This window comes from Prinia subflava, chromosome 7 (genome assembly GCF_021018805.1).
Source record: "Prinia subflava isolate CZ2003 ecotype Zambia chromosome 7, Cam_Psub_1.2, whole genome shotgun sequence".
Classification (NCBI taxonomy): Eukaryota; Metazoa; Chordata; class Aves; order Passeriformes; family Cisticolidae; genus Prinia; species Prinia subflava.
Genome location: NC_086253.1, coordinates 8,216,088 through 8,230,130, shown reverse-complemented (window position 1 = coordinate 8,230,130; position 14,043 = coordinate 8,216,088). Strand labels below are relative to the sequence as shown.

At 47.5% G+C, this 14,043-nt stretch overlaps 1 protein-coding gene across 3 annotated transcripts in view; it reads left to right on the top strand.

Moving 5' to 3' along the window:
• The first annotated feature begins 1,533 nt into the window (after positions 1 to 1,533).
• MXD4 (MAX dimerization protein 4) overlaps positions 1,534 to 14,043 on the top strand; it is a 36,874-nt gene continuing 24,364 nt past the window's right edge. Inside the window, exons 1-3 of one of the 3 annotated variants that reach the window (XM_063401486.1) lie at positions 1,534 to 1,691; positions 2,278 to 2,377; positions 11,569 to 11,598. In XM_063401486.1, coding sequence (XP_063257556.1) covers positions 1,628 to 1,691; positions 2,278 to 2,377; positions 11,569 to 11,598 — 194 coding nt within the window. In that variant the 5' untranslated portion in view covers positions 1,534 to 1,627. Of the gene's footprint in view, positions 1,692 to 2,208; positions 2,378 to 11,568; positions 11,599 to 14,043 lie in introns of all 3 variants that reach the window. The other 2 variants (XM_063401485.1, XM_063401487.1) reach the window with 2 other exon arrangements.

Sequence of the window (14,043 nt, the reverse complement as noted above, 5' to 3'; positions counted from 1 at the left end):
TAATTCACAGTCAGACTTTTCCCAAACAGATACAAAATTCTCTTAAACTACAATCACAATGCTGCTTTCTTCACTGCCTTGTATTTTCTCTTATCCCTGGTGCCCGGACCAAATGGCAGTAAAATGTGATCTGTGTTTCAGGAGTGTTCAAGAGCCACATTACCCTTGTGCATCTGGGGCAACAAGATACAGATTAATACAAGATCAGGTGTAATGTATATGTGGCTTTACCACAATGCTGTAAAAACAGTAAACCACAATCCTTGTTTTAATCTGAATCGCTATTATCCTCTTAAAAGGAAACTCTGGCTGACATCTTTTGCCAAGGAATAAACACACAGGACAACATCTGTCCTACACACTGGATAGCTCTTACCTAAACAGTCCAATTAAAACCAATTATGTGGGACCAATTGTGTGCCCAAGTGCAATCCTGCAGAGGGACTGATTACAGGCTTCAGCACTTTTGGCCTGAAGATGTACCAATGTGTGATCACAGCACAGCTTAAAATATGCCTATTTTAAAACTACACTTGCCCGTGTTAAACCCAACCAGTTCTAGGCAACAGCTGTGCAGCAGCTATCTGAGATAAGGATGCAGAGTTAGCAGCGCAAATAGGATGGTGTGGACAGGAAAGGTGCTGAGCTCTTCCTGCTCAGCCTGTGCCGGGAGCCAGGCTATTCTGGTACACGGCTTCTGTGTATCCAGATGACGAAAGGCAGCTAAATATGCTGGCAGGGACTGCAAGGCTGGCAGGAACTGTGGCTGCATTTCTGAGAGCTTTCCACTGTTTCTCTTTTTCAGCAGGTTAGGCCATTGTGTAGAGTTTAGTAATTCCCTTATATCCCTGTGCGTGTTTTTACAGCGCTGCCGTCTTCCTCCCTCGACTGAGCACCCCAAGGGCTCACAGATGCACTTGCCAGGCACATTTTCACAGCCCCTCGGGCGGCCGGTTTGTATCATCTTTTTGGTCCCGGTTCATTTCCTGCCATCCTTTCCCTCACTGCTGCTCCTCCGCCACACTGTCCCTTTTCCCGTTCCCCCTCACGCTTCCCCAGCGCCCGCCCGGCGCGCCCCGCGCGGCGCGTGCGAGGGGGCGGAGCCTCTGGCGGCCCCGCCCTCCGCCTACCTCTTCCTCACGGCAACGCCACGCCCCCTCCCGCCCATTGGCTGCCCGCGCCTCGCTCCCCGCCTCCCGCCGCGCGGCACGCGCCTCCCGCCCCATTGGCCCCCTTCCCCGCCTTATTTGCATGACGCCCCGAGCACCAATGGGCTGCCGCTGCCTATTTAACATGCAAGGAAGCCACCAATGAGCGGGCGAGGGGGCCGGGCCACCACGTGCTGTTGCTAAGCTTCGGCTTCTAAATTGTTAGTACACCGGCAGCCAATGGGCGCGGGCGGCGGGGATCTGTCAACATCCCCTGGCCCGACGGGGGGGCGCTCTGGTCGCCGATTGGCCCGCCCGCCTCCCTACGTCCCGCCCCCCACCCGTCTGCCGCTCGCCATTGGCTGCGCGGGCTGCCCGTCCGCTGTGTGTCAAATGTAGGTTGAGCGAGGTGCCTTAAAACCGAGGGCTCGGGAGTCCCCGCGCGTGAACTCAGCGCGGGGGGCTCGGGACGGGCAGCCATGGAATTGAACTCCCTGTTAATCCTCCTGGAAGCGGCCGAGTACTTGGAGCGAAGAGACCGAGGTACAGGGCGCAGGCGGGCAGTCGGTCAGGCACCCGCAGGCGCTCCCAGCCGCTCTCGGCCTTTGTTGTGCGGCGGCCGGGCCGGGGCAGCGGCCCCGAGCCCGCACCTGCCCGGGGGGGACCCGGGCTGCGCCAGCGGCACCGCGCTGGGGGAGCATCGCTGCTCGGATCTTGGCTTTTTTTTATCTATAACCCCCCAAGCAAACCAGAAGGGGGTTGTTTGTGCCGCCCTGGATGGGGACGGTGCGTGTGGCAGCGCTCAGGATCCCTCTCGCCGCTCCGTGTGTGGCAGTCGGTGATTGTATGGCAGCTCCCCTCCCCCAGCGCAGCGTGACAAGGGTTTGCATGATCCGCCTCGTTTTTAATGTGCACTCCAATAATCCTCCTAATTTCGACACTTCGGTGTTGTTTTTTTTCTTTTGGTTTACCGAGTTACGTTTTTTTGTCTCGCTTCTTTAAGAGATGCCAGAATAAAATCCAAACAAATCAACCGGAAAAATTCTGTTCTTTACCCTAGCGTTCCTGCAAAGGAGGAAAAAATTGCATGGAAAAAATATATTGCCACTAATGCTGACTTTGTCCCTAGAAGCAGAACATGGCTATGCATCAGTGTTACCCTTCGATAGTGACTATTCCAGAAAGAAAACAAAGGCAGGCACCATGGCCAGAAAATCCCAGAATAACAGGTAATAGACGCACCGCTTTTTCAGAATGAATCGTCAGCTTTTCCAATGTGTCTAGCTTATGTGCAGTGCATACATTTATGAAAAATAATAACTAATCCAGTGTCTCAGTTTTCCCCATCCCGGTAGTCGCCATTTTTCCCCTGGATGGGCTTGGCTCTGTTTTGATCTCTCATATAAACACTGCCACGCGTACACCATCTCCTTAGTACTCACTGCACTTCAGAACCATCCGCCCTCATCGCTCCTTCTGCTCCGCGCTCGCCGACAGCGGCTTTTGCTGCAGACCTTAGCACCATAATCGCCACCCAGATTTCTCTTTGCATGGCACCTAATTTCCCCCCTGACACTCATTTATAAACCACAGGCAGCGAGCCGGCCGCCTCCCCCATGGCAGCCCGCGCAGATGCAGCCTCCGCTTGCGGCGGCGCTGGGCTCCGGGGCGGGGAGCGTGTGCGGGGCGGCGGGGGGGACGCTCCGCACGCCCTCCGGCCTCTCCGGGCGCTGCGGGGTGAGAAGGTGCCGGAGCGAGCGCGATCTCCCCGCGGGCTGTGCTGCAGCGCCGGCTCGCAGCCCTTCCGCCCGGGCGCCGCACGCAGCTCCGCCGCGGTGCGCGGCTCGCTTGTTGTTTATCCCGGTTATCGCCGCCCGCCGCCGCGGTTTTGTTGTTGCCCCGCAGCCGCTACCTGCGCTGCGATGGCACGGGCCGAGCGCGGCTGTGCGCAGGCTCTGCAGCTTTGTTTGCTGCTCGGGCAGCGGCTGTGTACGTGCGGGAGGCTGTCTGTCTGTCTTACGGGGACACTGCCGGCCCCTGCCCGGGAGCGAGCCCGGCCCTGGGCTCTGCCTGCTCTGCTCTGCTCTTCCAGGGCTGCTCCGGAGAGGACCGAGGACCGTGCCCTGCCGGGCCTGCTTCGTCCCGGGGCAGCGATGCTCTGCCCAGCGCAGGCTCCGCTCTGCATGGTCATGCTGGATGGTGGCTCCTGTAGAATAGCCTAAAATGAACTTGCTTTGCACGTGACTTGTTTTCCAAAGGAGCAGAGAGTCTCGGCAGGCCCGCTCTCGCTGCTCCAGCGGGCATCCTGCGGCCGGCTCGGATGGTGCTGGGGAGGCGCCCGGCAGATGGCCAGGAGCTGCTGAGGGGCACCGGAGGTGCAAAGCGAAATCAAAAGCTGACGAACTCCCTCCCTGAGCAAAAACACGAGCTGCTGAGCACCCTGGTGGTGCCTGCTGCGGCCGAGCAGTGTGCCTCGAAGATTACTGAGGGGGAGCAAATTGTGGCCCCATGCCCCTGCTCCAAGCAAGGCAACCATTTTGGGGGCTGTTAATTGCAGCGCTCCTACTTTATGTTTAGTTTTAGTTGAATTCTTTGTTTCATCGTGGAGCGTGAGAAGACAGTTCATTTTAAAAGAGAAAGTCATCAGGAATGGGAGGAGTGTGTCTTGTGTCTTGAGACACTTTGCTCCTCAAGATTTTTAATTATTTTCATATAAAGTATGCACACTGCCTTTAAAAAAGCTCAAAATAGGTTTCATAAGTTTTCCAGCTGTAAATTGCTCTTTGAACTGTACAGATTTCTTGTCTGTCTCTTGCATTCAAGAGATCTGTATTACTTACAGAGCTATTATTCCATCGTTTCCATTCTTAGGGCTCTTGTCATCCACTGCAAAATAGTTATTTGTCTGAATTGTAAGCTGCTTTCAGGAGTTTTTAGGAGAGGATTTGTAATCTATCAAATACAGCAGAATTAAAAGATTTCTGGTTACAGATTTGCAAGTGTTATTAAAGTTGAGGCACACACATCCACTTGCAGTTACCTTCCTGCTTTTTTTTCTGCCTGCAGATTTATATTTATTTACCTGTTTAGCATTTTGCTCTGGTTCTCACTTCTTAGCAGTGGCAACCTTCAAAAATGCCACCCTGCAGTGTGCAGTGTGTACATTTACTCACACTTTCTTTTCTTCTAGCTGCAGTGATGAGGTGAGGGATTGGTTCACCCGTGTTACAGGACAGGACAGTGCCTGTCAGGGAATGCTTTCCAGTGGGGACACTGCGGGGACAGCGGCTGCTTTGGTTCAGCACGGGTGCCAGGCTGGTGGCTGGTGTGGAAGCAGAGCCACATTGCTTCAATGCAGCTCCCTGCTCCTTCAGGGACAGGGGGACAGCAGCAGGGCCCTGTGGGCACCTCTGCATTGTCCTTACGGGCTTTGTACCCATGTCCAGAAATCGCTGCTCATGTTTGCCTGCACGCTTATATTTGCAAGGGAGAAATTACCCCTGCATTTAAATATGCAGTGCAAAATAAGTGATGTACACCAGCATCTCTGTTTTCTTATTATTTGGAGCTTAGAGGCTATAGGGGCTGAGCCCCAGACTAGAGTGAATTTTTGGAAACAGAGTTAATTCTTCCTAAGCAACTCAAAGATTAACGGAGGGAGATGACTGCCCAAAGTTCAGAGCATCTGGAGTGGTCGTGGGTGATGTGTTTGTCCATATTGTTCCATTTTTGACCATTTTCCAGACTCGTTGGGTTTGGAGTATTAGATGCAGGGAGGCATCTGATTGCATACAGGGGATTGCATACATGTTTGAAATTCATGCCTTATTATTTCATTGTTTTTCTGGATTAAAATACATACTTAAAGTTGGAGGAGTAAGAAAGGAGCAGCTAACTGCACATTTCAAATCTGCAGGGGCATTGTTGTTTTCATTAGCTATTTTTGTATCCTGCTGCTTGCAGCATCTGATCAGATTAAAAAGTGAGAGATGTATATATGCACATACGTTGTGTTTTTTAATGCCTTATGAGGTATACATATATAAAAGCATGAAAACCATCTCCTTATTCTTGGAAAATCAGAAAAGAGGGGAGGAGGAGAAAAACTGTCAGATGTGAGGAAGCCTGGTGTGCTGTACTCTCTTTGTTCTGTGTTTTCCCCCCGTGTGTGGGGGGAAGAGCTTACCCCGTGCAGCACAGGTGTGCTGGCCGGGCGCTGCGGGCTGAGCGGTGGCAGGGATGCATTCCAGCTGCCCTGGGCTTCAGCAGGGGTGCTGATGGACCAATCCTTCCTCTGCCAAGGTGCTGTTCATGTGAGAAACTGCAGGATGAGACCTCCGTTCCTTGTGGATGGCTGGTGAGGCCCAGACCCACAGGAGAAAGGGCAGGAGGCTGCCGGCCTTTCGGGCAGGATACTCGGGTCTGGGCTGAAAGCTTGCTGGCCCCTTGATTGCAATGGAGTGAGAAATAATTTTGGCAGGTTTCGATTTGTGCAGGGAAAAATACCGGCAGAATTACATGTAATTAACCAAAATCTATAAGCTTTTTGTCCACTGTAGGAATTTAACAGTTTTGCTTTGTCCACTGTTAACTTTGAATCAAAATTGAAAGTGGTTGTTAGCAGCTGATATTGATAAACAGTTGAATATTGATAAACAATATTTTCTATGTTTTTGGTAGCAATCAGACACAGTTTTTAGCCATTTCTGTTTCACTTGCACATTAAAATGTCTTGATCTTAGATGTTTTCTTCTCAGTTTCCTGTGATGTGCCCTTTCCCATGTCACACAAACCAAACTGCTTTGTTTTCTTTCTGGTTTGCTGTTCGTACCATGTCCTCAGCTGAGATTCAGACTTGTTTCTCCCCAGTAAATTTGACCAAAATCCTCTGGCAAATGAAACTGGATTCTTGTTTTGCGAAGAGGACAAGAGATTAAAGAAAGGCACAATATTATCTTTTTCAGGGATGTAAACCTAGGTCACATTTTGTTACAATAACACTTAACAGGTACTTGACTATAGTATAATAAATGTCTCCGCAGAGCAGTGGCTATATGTAGTTCCTAAAGCAATGCCATGCAGTCTAATAATTCTTGTTAAGGTGTACTTAGAATTAAAGAAAGGGCATAAAACAGCTGAATTTATTGCTGTTGTACCTTGGAAATGTAAACAGCAAATATTCAAAAGTCAAGCTTGGTTTTTGCTCCAAAGAAACAGACAGGTGACACATGTGCAATGTGCCAAGGAGGAATGCGACACAAATCTGAAATTTGGTGACGTTTGCTCACAAGGCAAAGCACTCTGAGAGAGGAACATGCAATCCTGCAGATAACTGGGCTTTCTTCTGCCCTGCCTGCAGTGACACTCAGCAGGTGTTGGGTACCTTGAGCTGTGTATGGGTTTGAGGCGTGTGTCTGCCCATGCACCAGGGAGCTTAGGCAGCTGCTTCGCCGTGAAAGGGTCAGAAATAAGGTAAAATGAAAACCAAAATCTTAGTGTTAGATGCCAGTCTACTGAGGTCACGGTTAAATTTACTTTCAGAGAAAGGAATTGAATGTCGGTGGTTCAGTGTGTTTGGCCTGTTAATTTAGGAGCTGGTTTATTGAAGGAGAGGGAGCAAAATAAATGCCGGTTTGTAAATATATCTTCTGTGTCTATTAATTAATTAATATTTTTGCTCATATGTTATATAAATAGACATGTACTTCGTGCTGTGTTCTGGCAAAGGGTTATATGCAGAAGAAGATGAAAGCGGCATTTGGATTTTCAAATAAAAACAGAGCCTAATGTCCAAATTCCTCTGTTGATGTTGGCTCATGGTGAGGGTGAACCTGTGGCCCGCAGAGCAAGCCCCTTGCTCTCTGCAGATGTTTTTCTGTGCCCACACTAAGCAGCTTAGGGATCGAGGCCTGATTTTTTGTTTTATTTTCCTTTTCTTTCCTTTTTTTTCTTTTTTTTTTTTTTTGTGAGAGAATAAAACATTGCAAAGCAGACTGTGCAGACCCAGCTCCTCTGAATTTTCACCTGGATTTCTGAATTAGATAGATCTTTCTCAGTTTGCCTTCCTAAAGCTAAGACAGCACTTGATATTGCCATGTTTGGTTTCAAAATAATGCATTTTAGTCCCATTATAGAAGATTTCACCAACAGACCTGTTCCCCCTGAGGAACTGCAGTAGGTCTGCAATGTTTGGGAGCTGCACTGCTTGTGCAGTTGAGGAAAACAAATTGCCACCGTATTAGAAGCACGTCCAGACCTGGCCACTGCAAACATGTGGCAGCACCAATTTGAATGCGATCCCGGGGCCAGGACTCTGCATCAAGGCTGTGCCAGTATGCCTGGTTCCCAGATCCCAGCTGAATCTGCAGAACCGGTTAAATTTTGCTATGAGGAGAATGCAAAATTAATTTTTAGTGGATTAATTCCATACAGGCGGTTTCTTTGACAGGCTGTAAGCAACGTGTCCAGTTTGAAACAAATGGAAAAACCCAACAAGCCAGAAGCAGTGAGTAATAGGCAGAGCTTATGTTCAGGTTTATCTGTGCTTTGTGGGGTGAACTGTAGTATTTTCAGGTGCATTCCACGGCAGGTTAGGTATGTGGACAGGGAATTTCCTGGAAGTGAATCTGGATCCTTTCAATGAAAAGCTGCGCAGCAGTCACATTCATACAAAATGCAGGTGTAGGCTTTGTGCTTTTACACACCTGCACTTCTGGGAGTGGGAACTGGATTCAGACACTTAAGGTGTAGCACCTTGTAAAGCTTCTTGTTCTGTTTGTTCTTACTCTTTTGGTCTGGACAAAAGGTGACGTGCTGGCAGTGTAGTTCACATGGCTGCATGACCTGAGGTGGAGTTGTATCCTGCACATGGCTTGTATAACACCCTGGCAGTCCTGCCTGCACCAGCAAGCCCTGGCACTGGTGAGGTGCTGCCACTGTTTCAAGTACTTGGTTAACGACCCTGCTTTGCTCCCTACAGTGCTTTAAATTTCGTTGGCAACTGGAAGTGTATTGGTGAGTCACGGTCTAGACCTGCTCCCATTAACACGGGGCAGTAAACAGCAGCACTGCCATACATCACTGCTTTTGTCAGGAGCTGCTGCTCCCTGCGGAGCAGATCCCACCTCTGGAGGGGTGGATGGATGGAGGAGCAGGGAAGGTGTCTGAATCCTGACACAGGCATACACTGAAATCTCAATCTAGCGTGCGTGTGAGCAGATCCTGCTGGCTCACCCAGAAACTGGCAGCAGTGGACATGGAGGGGCCGCTGTCTTTTCTGTGTTAGTCTTGCCATCTCAGTTAGCACCTGTCCTGATTTCTTAGATGTGTCTGCTGAATGTTGAATCAACCAAAAGCTGAAATCCAATACCTGGAATTCTTGTTTGGGGAAAGGAAGGTGGTGGATGGGGATTGCTCTGGGGATGTGCTGTGAGAAGTAGCACAGCACCTTGCATACCAATGGCTGCATTTGCCTGGTTCCTCCTTGTTCTTTCAAATCTTCTTTTGACAATTTCTTCACAAATAAAGTTTATAGTGAAGTGCTTGACATATAGGGATATTAGAGCTGTCTCAAATCAACAGTGTAGTCTAAACACCAATGTTCGTTATCCCTTCCTTCTGAATATATGGTTTTGCAGATTTTTTGTTGTTGGCTTTTTTCCTTTTTTTTAATCTGAATCTTTTAACCTTTTTTTTTTCCTCACGGCTACCCCCAGCTTCCCCAGGCTTTTTGTGGAGATACGAACTCAGAGAAGTGGACCTAAGTTAAACACCAGAAGCCTTCCTTCTCTTGAAGCTGTTTTTGAAAGGCTCCACAGACCATTTGCCTGCAAACCTCAGTCATATATCTGTCTCTCTCATACAAATACATACAGTAGTTGTGACCTTATCTTTACTAAAGTAATATAAGACTCCATTTTGAAACAGGGTACTTCGTTGTATGGAGACCAGTTCTTATGATTTTTCCCTCACTTTAGGTTGCATAAACAGGAGGAGATGGATATTCTTGCAATATACTGTGCAGTAGGCAGAGAAGGAAATAAAAACCAGTATTTCAAGAGAGCTTTCTCTCTCCTGAAGACAAAGCCAACCAAAGAAGCCCTTGCCATGCTTTGTAATAGGGTATTTAACTTGCTCTGTAGATGGAGCAATTCTCAGGTGAATGTCAGGGCTCTTGGTTTTGGTTCCTGCCTAGGGCCTGATAGTTGGGGCATTAATCAGCCCCCGACACCTCCCGAAATGTGGCTGGTGCCCACGTTTGCACACTGCAGGCGTCGCTGAGGCTTTTGTGTCCCCAGAGCTGTGCCAAGAGGCGTGTGGTCACTGCCGCTCGGTTTGGCAGCTGGCACCCCACGGCTGTGCCGCTCCAGAGCTGCTCTGCCAGGACATCCCTCAGGAGAGCACCGGGGTCACCCCTCATGTGCCACAGGTGCCCTGAAGGTGTGCTGTGTGCAGGACTGCCAGCTGCTCATGGCATCATCTCTCAGCCCAGCAAAATACTCTGTGCAGGCTGAATTTCTGGGCCTGTGCTGTCCCTGTGAGTGCTGGCTGGAGCTGCTGGGAGCTCAGAATGGGCCAGTTGGAGTGATGGTGTTCACCTTTGTGTCTAATTGCCAGAAATGTCAAGGAGTTCATGTCATAGGGATGAATCCAGGCCAGCTGTATTTCCTGTCTGGTTCCAAAGTTCCCTATGAACTTTGACAGGCTTGTTGAGGGTGTTCGGGGACAATGGTTCCCTCCTGAACTTCTGTTTTCCATATGTTTTCATAAACACTGGTGGATTTAGCATAGCCTTTGTCAATTTTTGTGAACATTGGTGTGGAGAAATGATTGTGGAGAAAGTCTGATTTCTTGTAGAGAGTAGGAGTAGAAGATAAAGCAATATCCTCTTAAGACAGCCAAATGACCAAGCCCACCTTGCCCTATTAATGTAGCACAGAAAATGTGTATAGAACTTGTGTTGCTGCATTGGTCAGGAGCACTTAAATGGCATCGTAGAAATACACCCATTACTGCATCATGGCTCACTTGGTGCAACAAGTGTAAAAAAAAATACAAAAAGAATACATAGGCTTTTGAAAACAAGATGCCTGGTAATGGTTGACATAATTGATGTCTTGGTACCAGCACTGAGATGCTTTCTGGTGAGAGTGGAGTAGCATCAGTGCTGAACCTTGACCACATTTCAGTTTTACCTGCAGAGGGGCAGTTCACTTAGTTCCTTGCAGCATCAGGAGCTGCACTGGCCCGAGAGCAATTGCTCATGGGTTTGTTCACTGGATGTTTCTTGTGTGAGCTTTGCTTTCCTTTTCCTCCTCTATGGCAGGAGTGATGATCTGCCATCAGTCACAGCGTCCAGCAGCTCAGGTGTGTGCAAGGAGAGGCAGCACAGCTCGGAGCAGGCAGTTTGTGCAGGAAGGCTCCCGAATCCCCCTGGGATGTCTCTGCTCCCTGCAGGGACTGTGCCCTCCACAAAGGCACCTCGCTCTGCACCCCGTGCCCAGCTGCAGCCTGGGGTTGCAGCAGCTCCAGCAGAGCTGCTCTGACATAATCTGCCAGCTCTAAAAGCTGCCACCGCCTCTGCATCTTTTGATCCTTACGTGCTGGGCATGTTTTCAGCGGGACAAAACTGAAAGTACGGAAAATTGCCGCTTCTGAAGCGGCGACAGTAACTTCATTTTAGGAATGTTTTCGATCTGAGCTGTGTAAATAAATAAAATGAATATTTTTAGCTGAATCAGTTAAAAAAAAAACCTCCTCCAAGAATTTAGGGCTGCCTTCTAATGGCAAAAAACCCGAGGCAGAGTTAGAAAAGAAAAATAATCTCTAATCCAAGTAAATTGGAAGAGGATAAGGTACTGCTGTGATCGGTATGGGGACTATGATTTTTTTGAGTTTTATTTCTGTTTGTAGACTAAGAAGAATTAAGAGGATTCCTCTTTTGTTGCCATTAAGACAACAACAACAACTGCAGTGATTAGCTGCTGATTTTTTCTTTCTGCTTCTCCATGTGCTTGAAAGCTGGCTTTTTGGGTGCTTTTTGCTCTTACCTGTTACCATTTAGATCTTTGAACACTTTCTGCCCCCTCATAATTTTTCTTCACAGATAAAAATCTCGTGGGCTGTTTTTATTACTAACCTGCTCATTTTTTAAGTTCATTTCTGTCTCTGAATGTATTGAACACTAATAAATGCAAATATATTATAATTCCCCCCAAATCTACAGTTTACTCATGGAAATTAAGTTGATACCCTGAAGAATCTAAAAGTGAACCAATTTAATAGAAAAGCTGTTTCATAATCCATGTTAAATACGTATTTTAGAGAAATCTTTTGCAACTTATGCAGGTATTAGCTTTTAAATATTCTAAATCTTGGTTTATTTATCCTTTCTCTAATATTTCTTTTCTCTTTTTAATAGGTCATCACACAACGAACTAGAAAAACATAGGTAAGTCTTGAAAAAAAAAGCTAATTAAAAGATGTCTGGCTGACATTTGAATTACTGTGTTTATTGAAGAACATTTTGTTGCAATTGTTTTGATTCCTCACTGAATAATTTATTAAGTTGGGTTTGGGTTTTTTATCAGCTAAAATCTAATAGTTATCATATTATTTGGCTTCTTTTTTTCCCTGTGGTTTGGTATGCTCTTTTTGAAACATCCCTAATCGTTAGCTTTGGACTGATCAATGCTGTAACTGGTTAACCGAATTGTTACTAACAAAGATTCCGATTGCAGCAACTGTTTGCTAGAGGTGTTAAACGCTGTAAGTACTAAGTATTTCTGTGACCGAGGTGAATGATTTTCGGGAACAATGTGTCACACCCGGTTATTCCATGTTTCTTTTGAAGTATGCCTGAAGTGCAGGTAATTTTCATCTCTCGTGTAAGTCCCCACAGAGGGTTTTTCCCTGCTCCCTTTCCCTTCCCCGCCGTGGCACGCTCACTGCAGGGCCGCTGCCTTTCACTCAGCGTTCATCAGCAGGACAAACGCCCTTTCGGGTGGTTTTTTGTTCTTCTTTTGTGTAGCTTGTGGGCTTTCGGGTTTCACGCACCCAGAGAAAGTGAGGGGTGTGTTTGTGGATATGATTTAAACCTATTTGCATGCTTCTAAATATGTGAAACGTGGTTGATGGCACAACAAGATTGAACTCGTGGGGGTTTTCTTGTGTGTTGTTCTGTGGCTGCAGTTATGTAGCAGCTAGACCATCACTTCCCTTGCATGCTTACATGCTTTCCTGTAGTTTAATTGTAATATGAGTAAACTATAGCTCTGCCTAATAGCCACGTGGTCATCCTAGAGATGAGAGGAACTGGAGAAAGCTCAAGCTCACAAACACAGGCCTGGGCTATAGAATGCAGTGCACTGGCTAAGGCAGTGACATCGACCAGCACAAGTTCAGCTGACAGTCTTCAGGAAAATAACTGCTTGTAATATTCTGTCCTTCAGTCACAGTTCTTTAAAAGAAAAAAAAAAATTGGCTCCAACTATGATTCTTTCTCATTCTGTTCCATTTATTCCTCTCCTCCTGCTTCATCATTATGAATTTACTTTCATCTGCATATTTCTTTTCTTTTTCCTTCAGTTATTTTCCTCTTCTTCCTTCTGCTCTGCCTTAAAATGTTTAAGCAGCACAGTAAATGAGGCACAGCAGCATTTGCAGCAGATGCAGGGCCAGAAGGAGAATCTATTAATTGTTCAATCGCTGTTCTCACTTTCAGTTCTGTGTTGTTTCTTTGTAGTAGCTGGACCATATAGTACTTGCCTCGCTACCTTTTCTTTCTCTGCCATCTCAAGGTCAAAATAGGTAAACTGCACAGTATGTCTTGTGATTATACAACTAATGTTTCTAACTGCTGCTGCTTGCTGTGCCTCCTGCAGTTAAACTATACTTGAAGCCAGATTTTTATTATTCCTGGTGAGAACCTGCAAATTAGTGCAAGATCCTTGTATGTGCAAATGGGTGTTCACAAAAGCAGATGAGGTGTGTACAGTTCTAGCAGCCTGATGTATTGGTGTGAAGGACTCCTGCAATTTCTATTTCTTCTTTTTAACAACCCCCTCCTCCAGCGCTGTGGGTGTATGAGCAGATAATACCAACCATAGTGTTTTTCACTCTGTTTTACTAAAATTACATTAAGATCTATGAAGTGTCTTGCACAGTTTAATGGAAGATTCACAGCCGTGGTGTGCCCCTGTAGCAGCTGATCCTGCAGCAGAGGCTGTGGTGCAGCCCTGCCCTGGCAGCTGGGAAGCGCTGGGTGTTGATTTTGGAGGTGTCTCCTTTGCAGGACCAGCGCCTTTGACTCAGCACTGCCATGATGCTGCTCTGGCAAGGCACACTGGGTTATCTCACAGGAGCCTGTCGAGGAGGAGGAGGAGAGGAATGGCTGAGCATGTCCTCCTCCGTGCCCAGGCCCTCACGTGGTGTGTGAGGGCTGCACTCGGTGCTGCAGGGCAGGGAAATGGCTTCCTCCTTTACACGGCCCGTGTGTCCTGCGTGAGGGAGCTCAGAGAGGCCATTCCCTGGGGAGCCGTGGTAGCCGTGCACTGCACGTGGTGCTGTTTTGGCTTCTGCACTGGTGTTGCACATCCGAGGTCTCACCTCTGGTTTTGATGTTGGTGGGAATGGCAGTGGTTGACTTCTGTATGTGCTGGCTTGGCCATTTAGCACTATCACTTTTTGTGTTTTCTGTTGCTGGGTCTCTTTTCTGTGTGCTCTTGAGGGGATGCTCAGAGGAAGACAAATGAAAGCTGAAATGTAGTTCTGAGAAAAAACCCCTTACGATATGATACAATTCAGATTACAATTAGTAAGTGTTTCTCAGCGATTCATACATGAAATTCCTTTTTCTCTGCTTTAAGTCTCCCTAGAATACCCTGCTCAGAACTTC